The sequence below is a fragment of the Xenopus tropicalis genome, chromosome 5, assembly GCF_000004195.4.
Source record: "Xenopus tropicalis strain Nigerian chromosome 5, UCB_Xtro_10.0, whole genome shotgun sequence".
In the NCBI taxonomy this organism is placed as follows: Eukaryota; Metazoa; Chordata; class Amphibia; order Anura; family Pipidae; genus Xenopus; species Xenopus tropicalis.
In genome coordinates, this window is record NC_030681.2 from 140,197,408 (window position 1) to 140,220,039 (window position 22,632).

Here is a 22,632-nt window from a genome sequence, read left to right on the forward strand (position 1 = left end):
TATGTGCCCTGGTACCTTTCATGATTGACACTATTTGCCCCGGTACCTTTCATGAGAGACACTATGTGCCCCGGTACCTTTCATGAGAGACACTATGTGCCCTGGTACTTTTCATGAGAGACACTATGTGCCCTGGTACCTTTCATGAGAGACACTATGTGCCCTGGTACTTTTCATGAGAGACACTATGTGCCCCGGTACCTTTCATGAGAGACACTATGTGCCCTGGTACTTTTCATGAGAGACACTATGTGCCCCGGTACCTTTCATGAGAGACACTATGTGCCCCGGTACCTTTCATGAGAGACACTATGTGCCCCGGTACCTTTCATGATTGACACTATGTGCCCCGGTACCTTTCATGAGAGACACTATGTGCCCTGGTACTTTTCATGAGAGACACTATGTGCCCCGGTACCTTTCATGAGAGACACTATGTGCCCCGGTACCTTTCATGAGAGACACTATGTGCCCCGGTACCTTTCATGAGAGACACTATGTGCCCCGGTACCTTTCATGAGAGACACTATGTGCCCCGGTACCTTTCATGAGAGACACTATGTGCCCCGGTACCTTTCATGAGAGACACTATGTGCCCCGGTACCTTTCATGAGAGACACTATGTGCCCCGGTACCTTTCATGAGAGACACTATGTGCCCCGGTACCTTTCATGAGAGACACTATGTGCCCCGGTACCTTTCATGAGAGACACTATGTGCCCTGGTACCTTTCATGAGAGAAACTATGTACCCCGGTACCTTTCATGATTGACACTATATACCCCAGTACCTTTCATGATTGACACTATGTGCCCCAGTACCTTTCATGAGAGACACTATGTGCCCCGGTACCTTTCATGAGAGACACTATGTGCCCTGGTACCTTTCATGAGAGACACTATGTGCCCCGGTACCTTTCATGAGAGACACTATGTGCCCCGGTACCTTTCATGAGAGACACTATGTGCCCCGGTACCTTTCATGAGAGACACTATGTGCCCCGGTACCTTTCATGATTGACACTATGTGCCCCGGTACCTTTCATGAGAGACACTATGTGCCCCGGTACCTTTCATGATTGACACTATGTGCCCCGGTACCTTTCATGATTGACACTATGTGCCCCGGTACCTTTCATGATTGACACTATGTGCCCCGGTACCTTTCATGAGAGACACTATGTGCCCCGGTACCTTTCATGAGAGACACTATGTGCCCTGGTACCTTTCATGATTGACACTATGTGCCCCGGTACCTTTCATGAGAGACACTATGTGCCCCGGTACCTTTCATGAGAGACACTATGTGCCCCGGTACCTTTCATGAGAGACACTATGTGCCCCGGTACCTTTCATGAGAGACACTATGTGCCCCGGTACCTTTCATGAGAGACACTATGTGCCCCGGTACCTTTCATGAGAGACACTATGTGCCCCGGTACCTTTCATGAGAGACACTATGTGCCCCGGTACCTTTCATGATTGACACTATGTGCCCCGGTACCTTTCATGATTGACACTATGTGCCCCGGTACCTTTCATGATAGACAATATGTACCCCCTTACCTTTCATGAGAAACACTATGTGCCCCGGTTCCTTTCATGATTGACACTATGTGCCCCGGTACCTTTCATGATAGACAATATGTACCCCCTTACCTTTCATGAGAGACACTATTCGGCTCCAATCATTTCATGGCAGGGAGGTCTGATGTTGCAGCACCAGCGTTCGTCAGCCTACTGAGGAAGGAGCTGAATGCAACAGGCAGGGTCTCTCCTGTCTTTGATATCACAATGGGCACTGTATTCTCAGCCAGCAGGAAGCCAAATGCTAATGTTTTGATGCAACACATCTGTAAACAACTTAGCACAGTGTTACCATAGCAACCAACTGCCATGCCAACTGCCATGCCATCCCCACTATGCCTGCAGAGCAGCTCAACTTTCCATGTTGTACCCTACTAACAGTGTCACAGAGTTAATGATCATTAGTGATATTATGGGCAGAGGAACAATCATTACAAGAAATAGTGAAGTTCAAACAACTCTGCCCAATGCCCAATATAGAGATTATGTTACATTCCTTGGATGCTCTTTACTGAATTATAAACAAACTAATTAATCTCCCCACACACATCTCTCCTATTTTCTACTCTCAGCCCCTTAATATTCCTTAGTAACAGAGTTATATACAGGTCAGGGAACTCTGAGTATCACACGTATTATAGCGTGTATAGCGTGTATAGCGTGTATAGCGTGTATAGCGTGTATAGCGTGTATAGCGTGTATAGCGCGTATAGCGTGTATAGCGTGTATAGCGTGTATAGCGTGTATAGTGTGTATAGCGTGTATAGCGCGTGACATATCACTTTCCCACAGACATGGTTGCGCTTGGGGCTCATTATAAATAAAGCTGCAAATTGTCAACATTATTCTGCTTCTAAGTTTATGACACAGACGGACTTTGTGCCAATCACATCGCTGGTTGCTCTGCTCCGGCTGCACTGATTTTGCAAATGTAAAACTTACTGCATGGAGTTTGCTTCTATGAGCTGGAGAATCTGGGCCCCCATTATATTTAGAATTAGGGTGCTACTGATGTCAGGTGAGAGTTACAGTTGTACTGAGTTACTAGTCACACCATGATGCCAACTTTGTATTTATACTGACAATGTGTAATGGGACATTCAGCATGAAATCTGCCTCAGTGTAAAATAGTGGTGGAAACTGGTATTTAAGTTGTATAAAATAAACACTCCTTTATAAATACTGCAATAGTTTCATTGTAAGGAATCGTTGTTGAGCGTAGGGACAACAACAGCCTTTTATAAATATGCCAATTAAATTGGGATAATTTTATAAATATAGCCCATAGAGTACCATGGACAAAGTAGGGAAAAGTAACTTGAGGGCCTCTTCCTGCAATGGGAACCCGGAGAAGCTCTTATTTTCTCTATATACATGCAACCAGCTTCTCCTTGTATTAAAGGAGAAGGAAAGGTAAAAATCAAAATGGAAGACGAGTAAAGGGCAGAGAGGGGCAGGGCATGTGGCAATTTGTACAGCCCATACCTATAAGCAACCCAACATATACAGTAGTGGCCGAAATATTGGCACTCTTTTACATTGTTAGTAAAGTAGTTTTGTTGGGTTATGCAATGTAGGGCACTAGGGGATAGCAGTTTGTCAGCTTTACACTTATTTTTCAGTAGATTTTTATTTTTATTTAGAGAAATGCGTGAATTATTTGAAATAGTTAAATTTTTTGCCCACTACTGTATTCAGTGGTGCTGGGTATATATGTTACTGATTTGGTTGGTTTTGTTACTAATATTTCCTAGGATATAGAGAGTGTTAGGCATTCAGGGCTGGGGCTAGGGGTAAAAGAGACACGTGTCTAGGGTGCAATACTGGGGGGGCTCTAGGCCTCTTCTTCCGGCCTACCCCTAATTCTGGCCTTTCTGTTCCCTCCCAGCCAGATATTGGAGTGAGGGGCTATCACATTTAACCATGAAATAAACCCAATAGGGCTGTTCTGCCCCCAATAAGGGGTAATTATATCTTAGTTGGGATCAAGTACAGGTACTGTTTTATTATTACAGAGAAAAGGGAATCATTTAACCATTAAATAAACCCAATAGGGCTGTTCTGCCCCAATAAGGGGTAATTATATCTTAGTTGGGATCAAGTACAGGTACTGTTTTATTATTACAGAGAAAAGGGAATCATTTAACCATTAAATAAACCCAATAGGGCTATTCTGCCCCCAATAAGGGGTAATTATATCTTAGTTGGGATCAAGTACAGGTACTGTTTTATTATTACAGAGAAAAGGGAATCATTTAACCATTAAATAAACCCAATAGGGCTGTTCTGCCCCCAATAAGGGGTAATTATATCTTAGTTGGGATCAAGTACAGGTACTGTTTTATTATTACAGAGAAAAGGGAATCATTTAACCATTAAATAAACCCAATAGGACTGTTCTGCCCCCAATAAGGGGTAATTATATCTTAGTTGGGATCAAGTGCAGGTACTGTTTTATTATTACAGAGAAAAGGGAATCATTTAACCATTAAATAAACCCAATAGGGCTGTTCTCCCCCCAATAAGGGGTAATTATATCATAGTTGGGATCAAGTACAGGTACTGTTTTATTATTACAGAGAAAAAGGGGAATCATTTTTAAAAATGTGATTACTTTGATTAAATGGAGTCTATAGGAGATGGCCTTCCCGTAATTCAGAGCTTTCTGGATAAAAAGTCTCATATCTGTATTTTTTTTAAAATAACTCAAAACCTGCTTAAAGTCTCAATTTTACAGTAGTGCTGAATTTGTTAATACCTTACGCCAATGTTTACCCTAATGTGCCCTTCATAAAAAACAATGTAATTTATTATTCTCATCCTAAATGTCAAATGAAAAATACAAACAAAAGTCTATGTACCCTCGCAAAAGGTATTCATAACTAAAACTGTGTATGGACATTTCCATAACCTAGTCTTGTTTATTGAGCTCAAAGGGAAGAGACAGGCTGCTCCTTTCATAACCTTCTGACCATATAGATCCAAGGCAGACAATAAATAATGGAAGTATATACCAGAATGCAGCATTGGGATTAAAAGAATGAAGAAATAGCAGTGGGGCCATTTTTGTTCCCTGCCAGTTTCAAAAGCAACACAAGAAATCAAAGAGCGGATCCCTTGGGAAAGGGAATAAGTAATATTAAGGCCAGACTTATATTTTACTGCCCAACACTAGTCCCATGTTTAGAGTATATCCACCGGTTCATTATTATCCTACTTACGCCCCACACACCCTCAATACGGCACCAATAACACCCCGGATGTAATGCAGGGACGGGTGGGGGTAAATGCCATATCTGAGTTAGCAATACATAGATACAGTTGTCCCCGTATCTGGGTGCTACAGCGGGGGAGGGGCTAGCATTACACAACGGGGGTCTTGAGTTGATTCTGACCAGAGCATTGCCTGTGTGGAACGTGTATGTTCTCCCTGTATTAGCATTGCTTTCCCACAATATACCAGCAGGTTATTAGATTCAGTGCTGTGCTTTAAAACCTCTTCCACTGCTTCATCCAATGAAACCTTGTGTAACGGCCATAAAATGTGGAGAGATGGTCATAGGCTGCAAATAGGGCAACAGTTGAAGGAACAGTTGTGTAAAAATAAAACCATGAAAATACATAGGCTGTGAGAAATAGAACATATTTCTAATATTTGGTTGGGCAGAAATGTAATGTATAAAGGCTGGAGTGAGCAGATGTCTAACATAATAGTCAGAACACTACTTCCTGCTTTACAGCTCTCTAACCTCTTAGTCAATGACTATAGGTGGGGCCACATGGGGCATAACTGTTCAGTTAGTTTGTGAGCACACAGGTCAGATTGAAATGCAAACTAACTGACAGTTATGGCGCCCATGTGGCCCCACCTCAAGTCACTGACTAAGAGGTTAGAGAGCTGTAAAGCAGGAAGTAGTGTTCTGGCTATTATGTTAGACATCTGCTCACTCCAGCCTTTATACATATACATGTTTACACTGAACTGTTCCTTTAAAGTGTTTTATAGTAACACTATGGGGCCCATTTACAAAACTTTCTTGAGATAATTTAGCATTGTTTCCAATTTCTTTTTTACTTATAGGACATTTCTGAATGTACACGTAAAGTTCATTAACATTTCACAATTTTTCGTCGTTTTGCTTAAAAAAACCATTAAAAAATTTTATTTTATTTTTTTTGTTTTTATTTATTTTGTGCATAACAATCGGGTTCCACATATGCAAAATATTATCTTTTACAAAGATCAAGGCATGTTATAATGCATAGACATTTGGTACTCTTACGATTTACAATAGTTACATTGGTAAACTTATTCAGGGTATGTAGATGTATGGATGGTGGGTAATTGGCTATTTCATGCTTAGGTGAGCCAAGTTACCGAGAATAAGGTATGGTGGGGGGTCCGATTGGTAAATGAATCAAACAAACAAGATATAATGTGGGGCTTCCAATAAAATCAGCATGAACTATATACATTTCAGTTCACCGATTCCGGGGAGGGTTGTTTGGGGGTAACTGGTTCCGTTGTGTTATGGATCCTGGGAGGCAGCAATGATTCATCTTGTTATGGCGTTTAGTAGAGGATTGGTGCCTCTGAGGCTCTCTTGGTCATACCACGTGGTGTTCTTGAATGTGTTAATTGTCAGTTGCCTAACGTCTGGGGGGAGGTTGAGGATGTAAGTTGTCCATGTGTCAAAAAATCTGTGAGTGTAGATTGTTTTGTTGGTTGATGCCTCGAGCCAATCCATGTGAAAGAGTAATTTGTTTTTAGCCAGATTTGTAGATGGTGGTGTGGCTCCATTCCTGGAGTATTTGTGTAAAAACTACGAACATGTCAGAATTCGTTAATGCTTTGGTTAAACATCCTCGGGACTATCTTTTCACCAGGTTTGATCTGTCGAAAATTTTGTGACTTTTGGAACGCAATTGCAATATTTTCGTACGACCGAGAAAAGAATTTTCGTGACATTTTAGAACATCAGAAAATACCCTCTTTTCAGGTTCGGACTGGGCTGCCGGGACACCGGGAAAAATCCTGGTGGGCCCTGGCTCTAGTAGGCCCTGGTGGCCCAGACCCGACCCTTGCCAGCGATCCCCCTCCTGAACGCTCCTCCCCTGACGCGTCAAATTTACACGCTCGGGGATGGACGTCGGGTGGGGGGCCCTGAGAGGGGGGTTAGGGGGGCCCCTGGGGGGGTTAGGGGATGTGCCCAGCTGGGGGCACCTGCAGGGCCCCTGGGACGGGAGCCCCAGTGGGCCTTTCACCCCCCAGCCCGACCCTGGCTCTTTTCCATGTGTTGCTGTGTATGACCATTTCTCCAAATTTTTTGGCTGTTAGCATTGGTTTCCTCCAGTAAGTTGACTTTTGGTGAAAGAATTTCAAAATAATGTTTGTATTTGTGCTCACAAAGCAGTCGTGGGGGACAGGGCACAAAGCCCCAGGCCTAAAGCTAAGGGAAGCGATACAACAGCAACAAGCTCTTGTCAAAGTAGAAAATGTATTGGCCGAGTCACCCAACCCAACATTTTCCCACAATTACTGCACATGAAACATGTTGAGTTGATTCTGCTACAGCAGAGCCTTGTCCGATTGATCTGTAGAACTGGCTTGTGGTGGAAGAAACCCAACTATGGCCCCGTAGGAAATTAGACTCCACTGGGGAAGGTGAAGTTTTGTTCCCATAAATGCATATATATATATATCCATCTCAACTTGTGTTAATACAGTTACAATGTCCCCAGGAGTCGAAATTGGCTTCCCTTTATTAGCCCGAGGCATCCTGAGGGTTACAGAAGCTGAAAAGCTATAGAATCAAATTATACCTAGTATAAATAAATCTAAAGCAACTGGACATGTTAAGTAATCATTGAAGATGTTTCACTACTCATCCGAGCAGCTGAAGCTGCTCGGATGAGTAGTGAAACGTCTTCAATGATTACTTAACAAGTCCAGTTGCTTTAGATTTATTTATACTAGATATACCATGACCTGGATTAATGAAAATCTTCATAGTCATATAGAATCAAGGGGTGAAATAGATTGTGTTCAGCATTGTTTAAGACAAGTCTTGTGGTGCCCATAAACAATCAATCTATAGCAGAGTTTTCAATTCCACAGACATGGCACCCTTGGGGCACCAGAGCTATAGTGAGGGGCTGAGCATGAAGAGCATTTTGGGTAAGTAAGTGCTTATTTATTGCCTTGGATACTGCTAGAACTATAGTGGATGACTGGTTTATATCTCTGTAGTCTTATTATGAGCTACAGGTGTCCCTGATCAAATATTTAGACTGTAAATTTACGAGAGTTTGGTGACACTTGGGCGCACAGGTGTTGGGAAAGGAATGAGTACAGAATTCTGAGAGTCTCTAGCTATGTTTCAGCCAACAGCATAGCCTCGTAGCAGCGATATTTCATCCACTCCTGTCTCAATGTGTCTAGAATTCCACAGTACAAATGAGTGGGTTTGGATACCCAGCAGGGTATCCCCTATTGCGATAACAAAAATTCCATAAAAAAAAAACAACTTTAAATCCGTATCAGGCAAATACATTTTATTGGGTCGGAATAAAAATATTAATGTGGATTTTGAGCTTTATGAAAACATACACAAGATCTTCCCTGCCAGATATCCCGTACATACAATTAAAATGGCAGCTGCACGCTATAAGTTATACAGGCCTGTGTCAGTTGTTACAATTAAATAAGCAATTATAAGCAATATAAATAACCCCTAGATCAGCTCTAGGCATTGGAGCCCACACAGCGTTCTGAGATTTCCTGGGACATCACAAATAAGTTAATCGCTATTAACCTAGAACTGATCAGACTATGGTGCTGGAGTCCGTTAAAACTCTGTGTTGCCACCACTAATTAGCCACGTATGTAGATAACAGGTTTTGTTCTGTTAAGGTTCTGTTCATCTTTTGTTCTGTTAAGGCAGAAACGAGGGGCCTGTCCGACCGATATCTGGCCTGAAATTGGGCAGATCTCGATCGGGCAGGTTAAAAGATTCAGTCGGATCGGGGACCGCATCGGCTTGTTGACACAGTCCCCGAACCGACTGCCCCATTACCACCTACACGCTCCCCGATATCGCCCACCCGTAGGTGGGGATATCAGGGAAGATCCACTCACTTGGCAACATCACCAAGCGAGCGGATCGGCCCGTGTATAGGGACCTTTAGAATTCCTGCTGTTAGATTTAAGTCATTATAAACCCCCTTGGAAAGGCCCCTTACCAGTTAGGATGTCAGACTTCTCGCACAGACAGAAACTGAGCCCGAGCTCTCAACTAAATGACTGCTTTACCAACTGTCCAAGCTGAGCCTGTGAGAGTGCAAACACGCCTTCATGTAAATAATTACGGGTCAATAGATTTCACGTGCAGACTTATCTAGGCCATGTGTTGTCAATCTTGTGGCTGTTTGACCCCAGTGCAACTTCATGATGATGGAAGCTGCTGTCCTGATTAATAGGTCCACTTAAAGACCTTCCGTTGCTCACTTGAATTCAAATACCTGCTCTGAGATGATGTTCTAGATAATATTCATTATATTTAAAGTTTCCTTGACAGCACTTGTCATGGGTAGTCATTAGTACTCATATGAACCTGTAGGCACCTTATACAATTGTTTTCTTTCAAAGTCTTTAAAGCCAACGTTTAATACTGGTAAGAGCAGAGGTGAAGGTTCTTAGAGCCGGATGTGTGCCCCTGTAGGTCATCAGAAGGGATCCCGCCTCTGCATGAAACCCGCTGCCATGAAGCTCCTTGGCAATCTCTTCAACATCCCATTGGGTGTCCTCTTGCTTGGATAGCAGATGGTAAATCAGATGTGGGTAAAATACGGTGCTGACACATTTCACAACCAGCTTAGCGTCCAGAAGCAAAGAAAGGATTTCTGCGTCACAGTTCAACTCACTGACCTACAAAAAAAAATGGGAGAAAGTAAATCTATGTAGAAAAGCATAACAAAGGGAAATGACATGTTCTGTGCTCTGAGTACGACGAGTACGTCCCTCGGCTCAAAGAACAAACAATCATATTTGTCATCACAGCAACAAAAGTGTCTATTCTTGGGGCCACCCTCGGTATGTACCGGTGCCTTATAGCAGGGGCAGTGACTATGGGAAACGATCTCACTGTAAATGCGATGCAGAGCTTTGTAACCCAACTTATGTTCATAAATCCCATATATATTCATTCTTATTTGGTTACATTTTCCTACACCAAATATCAGCTTTCACCAGTGCCCATATTCCCTCGGACATCATCAGTGACATTTACATCTGCAAGGAGCACATGTTTGCAAGGAGCCTTATTCAGTATAAAGTTCATGTGATTAAGAATGCAGGCTTACACAGGCAGAATTTATGTTGGTCCTGCTTGGATTAAGCACTGTTATGGTAAAGCTGAGCTCAGAGGAAGATAAAAAAATAGAAGCAGATAGCTAGAGCAGAGTTTCTATAACAGGGGTCCCCAACCTTTCTTACTCGGGAGCCACAGTCAAATGTAAAAAGACTTGGGGAGCAACACAAGCACCATAAAAGTTAATGGAGGAGCCAAATAAGGGCTGTGATTGGCTATTAGGGGCCTCTATGCACACTATCAGCTTACAGGGGGCTTTATTTGGTAGGAAATCTTGTTTTTATTCAACCAAAACTTGCCCCCAAGTCAGGAATTCAAAAATAACTCCCTGGTTTGGGGGCACTGAGAGCAACATCCAAGGGGTTGGTGAGTAACATGTTGCCCCCTGAGCTACTGGTTGGGGATCACTGTTCTATAGGGGATCAGCAATGCCATCTTTGGCATGGAAGGAGCATGTTAAGCAATCTGAGCTGAAAAGATTCACTGCCTTTGCTTGGAAGTGAGCATGCCCAGTAGCCAACGGCCCAATTAAATTCTCTAACCAGAGTGGGTTATAGTGGGAGAAGGAATTCTAGATGATTATGGGGATTCTGACGCCTTACTATTAACCTATGAACAACCAGGCCTGCACCCATTCCACCACAGCTTCTTCTGCGCAAGTTTTAGATGGCACGCAGTATTCCTGATTCAGCCATAAACTGGTTTTAGAAATAAAATAGAGCGACAATTCACATAACATTGCCCTGTGCTTCAATCTAATTACAATCTATAAAGTCTCCACCAAACTTTTAATGCATTTTTAAAAATATTTTTGTAAACATCTTGAGGGAAAATGCTATTTGCACCGTGTATTAAGTCTTATGTTACAGGAGACCAAAACAAAAAAGAAAACAATTAGGGGAATACTTGGCGGCACAGCACAAGGCGCTAGAACCCCTGGGTGATTTTAAAGTCTTTGCCATTTGCTTTTCACGGCTTCGCTGGATGATGTAGGAAAAATAAATAAGTCTCATAATTACCATTTCTCTCCAAAAAAAAGGATTAATTCCCGCGCAAAGTCCTGAGGCTCGGTGATATTAGCTTCTTTTTAATGTAGTTTGTTTGCAAATGTTTTGGATGAGCAATTCTAATAATACGGAAAGGAGCTTTCACAGGCTGCTCTTTGTTTCTGTATATTTATTTACTGTATACCTACGTGCAGCAGGAGTCCAGTAAAAAAATACTTACAAAATGTACTTTATTACTAAAAAGTAAAGGCAGCGACTTATTGTGTTTCATGGGAAGTATCCCTACTGGTACTCATGTCTTTCTCCAGATACTGTATACCTAGGGTAGCCACCTCTGCCAGTCTGTTTTGCCAGGCAGGGGGCGGTGATGTTACGGGGAAGAGGCGGGGCAGTGCAATCACTGGGCTATGACGCAGTGATCAGTGATTGGCCGATCACCGCACCAATCTCAGGGAGTCCTGCCTAGTTTTCCTAATTTGGATAAACGGACAGGAGGTTTTGCCTTAGACAGCTGTTCTGAAAACTGGGCTGTTCGGGTCAAAACCGGACAAGTGGCAACCCTATGTATACCCTCGAGATCAGAAGCCTTGTCTCATAACACAAGAAGACTAATTGCCCTTTATATCAAAGGCTGCATTTACCTATGAAAGTGGAAGTTCTCTGGCTGCCAATAACAAACATGGCCACTGAACCTTTCAAATACATGAAATATTCACCAAAAATTGGCCTCTGCTCAAACGTATAGCTCCGACAGATGGGTGAGAAGGGGGTGTGAGAAATATCTGAATTCTTACTGAATACTAAACAAATAGGCTTATGTGCCAGCGGTTCGTTAGTGCCATTCATTTCTATATATTTGATCTTTCTGTGTGTCAGAGTTGAGTGCCCCTACTCACTATTTGCACAGATATAGCTATAGCCTTGGGGTATCTGATACCCCCATTACTTAGAGTTGCTGGCATCACTTGGTACATTCAGAGCCAGTGGGCAAAATTTAATTGGTGGGCCCCCACTGCCCCAAGAAATTTGTGATAGAATAACCCACATTAAGTTCAATATTGTAAGGCAGACATTGAAGAAATAGACCCGTCCTGGACCAAAAGCCCCGGGAGCAGGTAAATGACAAAATGGTGGTGCCCCACGAAAAAAGGCGAAGAATTAAGGATAACCATGCTCTCCCAGTTGATTAAAATGAGGGGTCTGCTATCTCTGCCAGATGCTTCTGCCAAAAGTTATTCCAGATGAAATATGTCCTAGTGGGCCCTGGGCAAATGCCACTTTTGGCCATTTATTAAAACAGCCCTGGGTACATTAAGCTTAATATAAAGTGGTCCAGAGAAGGGTAACTAAGCTGGTAAAGGGTCTGGAAAGTCTCGGTTATGGGGAAAGACCGGCCAGGTTGGGGCTGTTTAAGCTGGAGAAACAGGGAGCCATGATAACTATGTTTAATTATATAATGGTACCACACAATAAATTCTCTGATATTTAATTTACCAGATGGTCCTTCCAGCAGACACAAGGACGTGCATAAAGAAGGGGTTGGAGGGCTTTTATCCAATAGCTTTTAGTACAAGTTGCCCCAGGGACTGGTCTGATAGCCATCTTGGAGTCAGGAAGGAATTTTTTCCCCTCTGCGGCAAATTAGAGAGGCTTCAGATGGGGTTTTTGCCTTCCTCTGGATCAACTAGCAGTTAGGCAGGTTAGATATAGGCATTATGGTTGGACGTGATGGACATGTGGTTTTTTTTAACCTAATTGTCTTATGTTACTATGTTCTTTACCAGAGGACAGCAGTGGGCAGATGGATGCCAGTGTGGCCAGTATTTGATATTACCAGATGCCCACGTGCCTGCTCATCTCACACTATAACGCCTCTCCCCTTAATGGCTTATGAAATGCCACAGTGCTACAGAATGCTGGATGGGAGTCTGGCAGTTTGTAACGTTACAGAATCTCTAGGGGAAGCAGGAAAAAATAAGTTTGCCATTCCAGTTATCGTCTTCAGAAAAATAAAATAGGAAAAGATAAAGCCAAGTAAAATTGCTTTTCCCCAGCTGGCTCCCAAGTTGCATATTCAGTATCTCTCATCTTAGTGTTTATGAGGAGCTGTAGGCATTTACCTGTATATCTGGGGATATAACATCATGCCTTGCCATATAACCTATATATTACTATCCCACCGCTTTAATCAATATGTTAATATCTAAGAAAATAGGCTTTGCGCAAAGCTCTGATTACAAGGGCAGCGGCCGGTTGCTCTCTCTGTATAAAATACACGTGCAGGTTTGTTATTATTTGATATAAAAGTGCTGTAGATTTCCCTTCCCATCTGCGATAATCAGAGAGTGGTTCCTTTCCCATGGGGGAGATGTACTTGCAAAGCCATTGTTTCACTGATTCTTATACCTTCTAACCAGTAAGCTCTATAAACCCATGCTAAGCCCTTAATTCTGTATTTCGGACATGTCATCCACCATATTGGTGTAGGTGGGCCAACCCTGCCATTCTGTATTTCGGACATGGCGTCCACCATATTGGTGTAGGTGGGCCAACCCTGCCATTCTGTATTTCGGACATGGCGTCCACCATATTGGTGCAGGTGGGCCAACCCTGACATTCTGTATTTCGGACATGGCGTCCACCATATTGGTGCAGGTGGGCCAACCCTGACATTCTGTATTTCAGGCGTGTCTTGGCCATGCCCTATCCCCACCCCATTATGCCCCTAGCCATGCCCACCATCACATTCTGAGCTAAGCAGGATAGTATGCATTGCTCTAATATATGGTCCAAGAGAAAACTAGCTCAGTGTACTTCATAGAAGTACAAAATAATACAAACTGGCCCTACTGTGTGTGTGAATGTGACCTTTGTCTGTAAGTTCCTCTGGGACAGGGGAAAGCCATTTAAGTCGGAATTGGGCTATAGGGCACACATTTCCATAGCAGATAACAGATAAGCTCAGATTATAATGGTTTTAGTTCTTACACAGGAAGAAAGGGGGTTGCATGCCATTGGTGGCTCTCTACAGAACTATATCAAATATGACAATTGTGGCAGATGCCAGAACAGAGATCCCCAACCGTTTTTACCCATGAACCACATTTAAATGCAAAAAGTTGGGGAGCAACACAATCGTGAAAAATATACCTGGGGGTGCCAAGTAAGGGCTGTGATTGGCTATTTGGTATCCCTATGTGGACTGGCAGCCTACAGGAGGCTCTGTTTGGCATTGCATTGGGTTTTTATTCAATCAAAACTTGCCCCCAAGTCAGGAATTCAAAAATAATCCCCTGCTTTGAGGCCACAGGGAGCAACACCCAAGGGGTTGGGGAGCAACATGTTGCTCACGGGCCACTGGTTGGGGATCACTGTGCTAGAATAACACACTATTCCATATTTTTGCCCAGGTAGGAGTGTTTTATAGCCAGTATTCCAGCGTAACTGTTGCCACACAAAAATATGACTGGATTCTTGGACCAGTAAATGTATCTGTTTTCTAAATAGCTACCCAAGACGATTCCCAGCGTGACTTCGACGCATTTCGAGAAAAACAATCACTTTGCCGATTCCCAAGTGCGCCATTAATCTAAGGTCACAAGCAGAGATTTCTCCCCCTGACTTCTATTCCCTTTGTTACAGAATATAGTGAATATATTACCATTCTACTTATTGGAAATGGCTACTGCATGCAAACCGAATGCAACACAAACATCCCGACTGCCATTAGCCTAAAAGTGAAACCTGCCCTGTACCAGGGATAATTCTGGGTAAATATTTCCCCTTTAATATTAATCAAGCAAAGAAAGAAAGGTAAGTAACCGATTCACACTGCTTACAATTAAAACACATTCATCTTTCGACAGCATTCTGTTTAATAGCCTTCCCATCAGATCTGATTCCCCAAATTGTTATGGCTGAAACTTTCAATTCTGTGACATTTGGAGCTATGATAGGAGCCTTTGATCCATAAGCGCCGTTCCTGTAGGGAAGATGAGCCATTGGAACGGGGTCTAATCAATTCGATTCGCTAATATTTCCTCCTTATCTGAAAGGAACGTACCATTTCCCAGTGCACCGATATATAAAGAATTGTGGCGGCGAGTGATAGCCCATCCCGTACAAGCGGCTCTGCTATATCTTGGGAAGGGAAAACCTACGGTATTTAAATACAATTGCAATAAATGGTCTTCATAATTTACTAATTGGTAAAACGGAGACATTTAATTAACCAGGTGCAAAGTATTCAAATAAACATTTCCTTCAAAACAGATGTTATTTTCTACTTTTTTTCCCACTACATTTTTAGCACCGAATTTGAAAGAGAAAGGAATAATTATTATTAATAATACATATTAATAAGTATGAATCATAAATAATTAGTAAGAACCAACACAGCAATAATGTGACACTTTATGAAATGGAAAGTAACTGTGACTACCACGTACCCTGTACCGAGGGCTTGCAGTGAGCCTCCTACAGGTCCCACGGACCCCCCACTGTCAGTGGTCTGGGGAATTGCCCAAAATCTCTTCCCCATTATGTTCACTTATAAATGTGTGCTAGTGCCCCCTCTTGTGCTTGTCAAGGCAACACACCAACAGTTCAGCCATCTTGTATCTGTCTAGCTGCTCTGTTGTGTCTAGTGATGAGCGAATCTGTCCCTTTTCGCTTCGGTATAAAATTCGCGAAACGCATTTGTTGCGCAATTATTTTTTTTTTTGTTGCCCGTGTCTTTTTTATGCAACCACGCCCAATTTTGACATGACTGCGCTCTTTTTTGATGCGACCGTGTCCAATTTTGACGTGCACTGTATTTTTTGCCGCACAACGAATTTCTCAGCGGCAAATTTTCACAGAAATTTCGCTAAACCATTCGCCAGTGCCGAAATGTGGAAATTCGCTGCGAATCCATGCCAGGCAAAAAACTTAGCTCATCACTAGTTGTGTCCAGTGGAGTGTCAGTCTGAGGTATCCAGGGCCCAACATAAATTGCTACAATCCCAGACATGTTGGCCCCCCACCTCCATGTAACTCCTCTTCCTTGCCAATAGAAATCTGCGGCCTGCTGCAAACCAATGCTGCCAAGATCCTGGCCATGTACGGAGCATCATAAAAATCATCATAAACAATCATTCATTTCCTGGTGTAACCTTCCCAACAATAAAAAGAAAAAGTATAGAGTGCCTACGCAAGGTACACACCTATACCCAAACCCTCCAGTTTATGGCACAGAGAAGTAATACAGGAATGGGAGCTGTTTTCTGTTATTCAGCTAGCTCCAAATTATGGGAAGGCCATCACTCATAGACTCCATTGTGACCAAATAATTAAAAATGAATTTCCTTCTGCCCCTGCAATAAAACAGCATCTTGTACTTGTTGGTAACTAAGCTGCGTGAATCCATATGGGTGGCAACACAACCCCTTTGGGTTTATTTAATGTTTAAAGGATGTTTTAGTAGACCAAGTATGGAGTTCCAAATAATGAAAAGATCCCTTATCCCAGGCCCTGAGCATTCTGGATACCTGTACTTTAGCAATCAGAAAATATATTTAGAGCTACACTGGATTGGTAGGTGTAACCTGCCTCCCGCGCCTTCATTTATTCCGACACCAGCCAGACAGATAACCACATTTCCAATCTATTTGTCACTAGCCCCAGCTGGGATGGAGCCACATCAGAGTAGGGTTCAGACAATGGAAACAGATGTGATTGGATGCACTGCCAAGTACAGAGATGCACTCAAGCAATAGGAGTTCATTTACTAAAGCTGCTTAGACTTGGCCTATTGCTGGAAACCATAGTATCCAATGAGCGATTTGCCTTTGTTATTCTAGCTGCAGTAGACAGATCAAACCTGATTGCTATGGGTTACTACACTGAGTAGTGTGTTTAATGAAGTAAACCCCATGTCAAACTCAAAAAAGTAACTATATACATGTTATATAAACAACACAATAATAAACATTCCCTCTTCATCCATAGCAATACTAACTAACATACTAACATATATCTGTATTCAGTACTTGAATTTCCTTCTTGTCCGCACAGTGGCTGAATGTTAGCAGTTCCATTGGTTCTGTCAGCTCTCTAATCCCATTACATATGTGTCGTTGGATGCTCTAAACCGTGGCTACGGCCCAGAAATTGACATCGGGATGCGTCGGTCTCTAAGCCATTACCAACCAACCATAGGGGAGCACCGCATCACGCAAGCACCCTCCTCTCTAGTTCCGCTTTATAGTTTATTCTGGGGATTCTAAATGAGCACTTAGTTAAGAAAGTACACACAGACAGACAATCTCAGCTAATGTAATTCTGGGCTACACAAGCAGCACTGGTATTTGCAAGGCATGTTAATTATTTATACACACTGACAAAGAGAATGAGAGTGGAGTGAATTCAAGGGGAATAAAGAACTGGCAGTTTATGGATTTTACAAAGCAGTTCAAGAACAGTGGCTACTGGGTAAAACTATATTCAGAGTCAGGTCAGGTGAAAGGGATATCATTTTAGAAGGATGCTCTGCTCATAACACACACAACTGCATCATCTAAAAGGTCTTTACTTGGTTTTAGCTTCTGGTCCTTGTTGAAGGCCTTGGACCTTGTAAAGGTATTGTTTTCAGCAGAACAGTTGCCTGACTATACTCACTAAGAGTGCTTAGGAAGTTACACATTTCCATAAGGGAAAGCAGGCATCACCCTGAATTTCAGGGTTTCAGCGGCTCCTGAACGTGTAGGCCAGCCACTGTAGGTGCAGCACTGGAATTCAGGGTAAAAAAGTCAACCCTAGGATGGGCATGATACCTTTAAGAAGATCCAGAAGACTTTGAAATGTTGTGTTACCAACAACTGAAGCACTGAAGCAGTTGTAAGAAGTTGTATTTGTGTCACCACTGAGATAATATGCATCAGGTACTACATTTGGATGATTGCTACAGGTCCAGCGGGAAAAATAATAGTATTAGAAGCCAAAAAATATCCTATATTGCCCACTGCCAAGGCTGATACAATAGTTTGATCCCCAGCCAACTGAATCCCATGGCCTGTTAGCCAAGCATACCAAGGACCACATGTGTAGCTAGATGCCATCCTTGGATAGGAGATCTTTCTGCCCATGCATTTTAGCATTGGATTGAACCCTGCTCAAATACTGCTCTCAGAGCTTTCCTATTGGTCCATACATACCGGAATGGAATGTTCAAGAATAAATTTGCTGGAAACCTAAGATGGCAGACAAAACTGGAAGCCATAGCTCCAAAACAGTTATAGTTGAATCGATTCTCAGCCACAGCACTTTAGTCCTTTATGATCATTAGGCAACAAGGGCGTGAAGCAGTGTGCACAGCCGTATGTATACATATGGACGCCAGTTTTAACCCTGTTCCCACTGGTTGCCTTTGATAGCATTGCGTCTTGGATGCTAGGCAACATGTGGAGCCGCAAAGACCAAAAAGGAAACCCAGAAACATAACATCTACAGGCGGGTTATAGTGCATTTTATAATTTATTTATAAGAGAGGAGGTTGCCCTCAAAACCTGGAGGAGGGTTCTCCAGCAGCAACATCTTCTTTGGCATTATCAAGCCATTTCGAGGGCACCGCTTGTCTTACACTGTGAGAAAAGGCTTAGAACTCTCATTTCAATATCCATAATGGTTCATTGCACCCACCCTTAACAAAGAAAGTTGAGATATGTCAAATGTAAATTAAAAACCATTTGCTGTTGGGAAAATATGTGAAAAAAGGTTAAAAAAAAAAGAGTAAAACTGATAGTGGTAGTGCGCAAAGACTATTGTATTATGTATTCCCGGATTCGTTGGCACTTGAATTGTGTTTATCTTTTCTCATTTATCTGCGCGCTAGCTATCAGCGCCTCCTCTCCTGTCTGCAGTCAAGCCGCTACTGTCGTCTTCCACCTTGGTGGCACGGCACAAATCAAATTCCCCATGCTGCACGTTCAAGAGGCACAATCCTGAACAACACTGAAGGTCAAAACCATGAACAAAGCAGATAAAGGCACTGAAGGCAAATGGAAGCGGTAATGGCGATGAGGGAAGTGCAATATACAGGAGGAATAAAAGGAAAGAATAATGCACTGTAGGCTTATCATTACGCGCACAGCTGCAGTAGGCCAGACTGGGGAGCATTACGGAGCTAAAACAAACAGTTATATTGCCATGGCAGATGTAGAGAGTCTCTGCTCATTTTTCCTGTAACAGTCATTAGTAAATGACTATGCGCAGCAACTAGAAGCAAAAAAAAAGGGACATCTGGAGCGGGTGGAAGCCTACTCGCAGCAGCAGTGTCCGCAGAAAAGTGCCTTCCAGCTCGTCCCAAATATTAATAACCGACAGAACCAAGGAAACCGTTCTTGTTGAAATGAAAGAGGAGGCACATTTCTCAGTATCAGCAATTCCGCACAGTCCTTTTAACTATGAGCAGTCATAAAGCTGTCACCGTCTCTTAACAAATAGCTAAATAATACATTGCATCAGCAAGCCGGAGAGCGTTTGTTTCACTGCCGCGTTGTGAGCCCGGCGAGCGCTATGTCGATGAATCAATAGTCTGCAATTTCCTTCTGCCAGATATTATTTGCTACTTTTCAGCTTAATATGTACAAGAATAAAGCTCCCCTAATATGTGTTTGTATGTAAAGCCCAGTTAGGGGAATACCACCTAATATTTCTACTGGGAGAAGATGGAAACCGACGCAGGACACATTTACGACTCGGGCATTTACATAGAGCAAAGATGGAAGAACATATACACTGATGTTACGCATAAAAATACACTGGGTTATTCATCAAGGGAAAGCAAAATAAAAGCCTGGCGGAATACATGATAGATAAAAGTACTCTCTGTGCTGTATGGGCCAAGCTGTCTATATACTGTATCCTTTTCAAAGTGTTCCTAAAGCCAATCAAAAAAAAAAAAAGCAGCACAGAGTTAACGTGATTGGACTGCTGCTAGGACATTGGGTTCTGTACATCATAAACAGATCTATAACTAAAATAATAAACAGGAATCAAATGATAAAATATTCTCTTAAGAAATACTTTGTAAAATGTCCTATTCTGAACAGCCAAACCATTGAACTATGTAAGTTGCACTGGCGCTCCCTATTGGTTTATGGGCCCAGTGTTGATCTGGTAGGATATATGCAACCAGCAAACCTATATATAGTTAAACAACAGCCATGTCCTGTATCAGTTTTATCAACATGGGCAATTGTCATAGTCGCTCACATCACAGTTGGTGAACTATTACGAACTTAATGAAGGAATTAGTGCTGGGATTCATGGATTTGCCACAAGCCACTTTTTAGGTCTGCTCTGCTCTTCCTTGAGTTCCTTCCACCATTCTTGGTTAGAAAAAATTCTCTCTTGGTTTAAGAGAGTTGAATTTGTTGATGGGCTGATCATGGCTTTGTGCTGATATTATTGTATGGAAATGATACATTTGATGTTCTTCACCAGTTTCCATTGATGATGGACATGGCTATCTCCAGTGCTTCAGAAAACTTCTGAAGAAGTCCCAATAGCTGCCGACATATTTATCAAAACATAACATGAAAATGCAACTGGAATCCCATTATTTCAATAGCATTTCAGTGACTTTAATTACATTTGAAGAAGTTTGTAAATATTAAAGGGATTCTGTCATGGGAAAACATGTTTTTTTTACAAAACGCATCAGTTAATATTGCTGCTCAAGCAGAATCCTGCATTGTAATCTGTTTTCCAAAAGAGCAAACACATTTCTTTAATATTTAATTTTGAAATTTGATGTGGGGCATATTCTTAGTTTCCTATGTGCCCTTAACCATGTGACTTGTGTTCTGATAAACTTCAATCACAATTTACTGATGTGCTGTAAGTTGGAGTAATGTCACCACTCCTTCTTCACCCCCAGCAGCCAATCAGCAGAACAATGGGAAGGTAACAAGGCTCCCAGACACCTGCATTGCTAACAATGCTCCTATGCCCCATATCAAACTCCCAGTTGTACCTACCTAGTGGTACTCAATAGTAAAACACCCAAGTCCGGCCATGACTTCTCCAGTTACACCAGGGATGGCAAAAATCTGCTCCTGGTAACTAAAAGAGTGTAATTTAGAAATAAAAAGTACCCCATAAAATGGTGACAAAATCCCTTTGATGACTTTTCATTTTGGCTGATAAGTCAGTTTTGACCATTTTGGGGTCCAGAGTACAAAGAGCTTTGACTATAGCCAAATAGTCAAAATTAGATAGTAAGTAAAAACCATTTAACGTAAAAAAACAAACAAACAAACAAAACCTTAAAAGAAGCTAAAAAAAAATCCATGAACTAAACAAAAACCCCTTTATTATTTTAAAAACAGTATGAAACAAAATGTATAATGTATTTGTTACATAGAACATTCCATATAGATTGGGTGCATGTTAATAGCTATAACAGTTATATTCTGAAATATAGGATCATCATACTATTAAGGCTGGATTTATCTGTCGAGCAGGGTTGGACTGGGGGGGTGCAGGGCCCACCGGGGCTCCCGTCCCAGGGGCCCTGCAGGTGCCCCCGCCAGCTGTGTCCCCTAACCCACCGCAGGGGCCCCCACCCGCCCCCCCCCGACCGAGCGGTCGGGCAAAGGGAGCAAGGGTCGGGTCCAGTCCAGGCCCAGTCCAACCCTAATGTCGAGACAATATACTATTTATGAAAGTATTCTCCAATCGGACTCTGGTAATGCTGTACTGTTTTATATTGCAGAATCCAATGCACCGATCTAAAGTCCCCCACAAATGTCAGACAGTGGAAGGACGGAGCGGCTACGGAGCCTTTCATGTAAGATGCTCTGGCAGCCGGCAGCTGTTATCTAGAAGAAGCTGACAAAGAATCAAGCGCTGAGAGCAGACGTAGGCTTTGTTCCTTCCCATTTACATGAATGACACATTAAAAACTTCTGCACTGCTGGAATCTGGCACTTTTTTTTTTATACTTTACACAAAAAAAAAAAAAAAACCTGATGCACGGAGAGAAGACAGAAACGTTTAATTCCCATTATAATTTGCTTCATCTCATTCGAAAATCCACAATAATATCCCGAATTGGCAGCAAGCGCAAACTCAAAGCCACTTGGCTGGATGATCTGTGGGTCCCATAATCATTACATTTTTCTTACTTAGTTTGAAACCTACAGTTAATGCTGTACAATTACTGCGGCTAATGCTACACTCCTATACCAACAGGCTGCTTTACATAGTTACATAGGGTTGAAAAAAGACCAGAGTCCATCAGGTTCAACCCTTCCAAGTAAACCCACAACCTATACTTACCAATCTATACCAACACATACATAAACTATATATACAACCACTAATACTAACTGTAGATATTAGTATCACAATAGCCTTGGATATTTTGCTTGTTCAAGAACTCATCCAGGCCCCTCTTAAAGGGATTAATCTTTTAGGTGTCACAAAGAAAATGCTCCTCAATGGTGACATATTAGAACATCTATTTCTTGCTTCGTTTGGAACAAAGCATGGGTTGTGTTGGATGGAGTGCCTGCTTAATCTATATGGACCCATGTCTATAGCAACTAGGCAAGATGCCACTTTACAGATTAAATATCCCAATCATGTTTCATAATTCCAATGCAAAAAGAGAAGGCTGATAACATG

The 22,632-nt window shown here is 42.3% G+C and overlaps 1 protein-coding gene across 1 annotated transcript in view; it reads right to left on the reverse strand.

Moving 5' to 3' along the window:
- Window positions 1-8,120: 8,120 nt before the first annotated feature.
- Window positions 8,121-22,632, reverse strand: part of nbas (NBAS subunit of NRZ tethering complex) — a 425,480-nt gene continuing 410,968 nt past the window's right edge. The window contains exon 52 of the mRNA XM_002941372.4: window positions 8,121-9,513. Within this exon, the coding sequence (XP_002941418.3) occupies window positions 9,238-9,513 (276 nt within the window). The 3' untranslated portion in view covers window positions 8,121-9,237. The remainder of the gene's footprint in view (window positions 9,514-22,632) is intronic.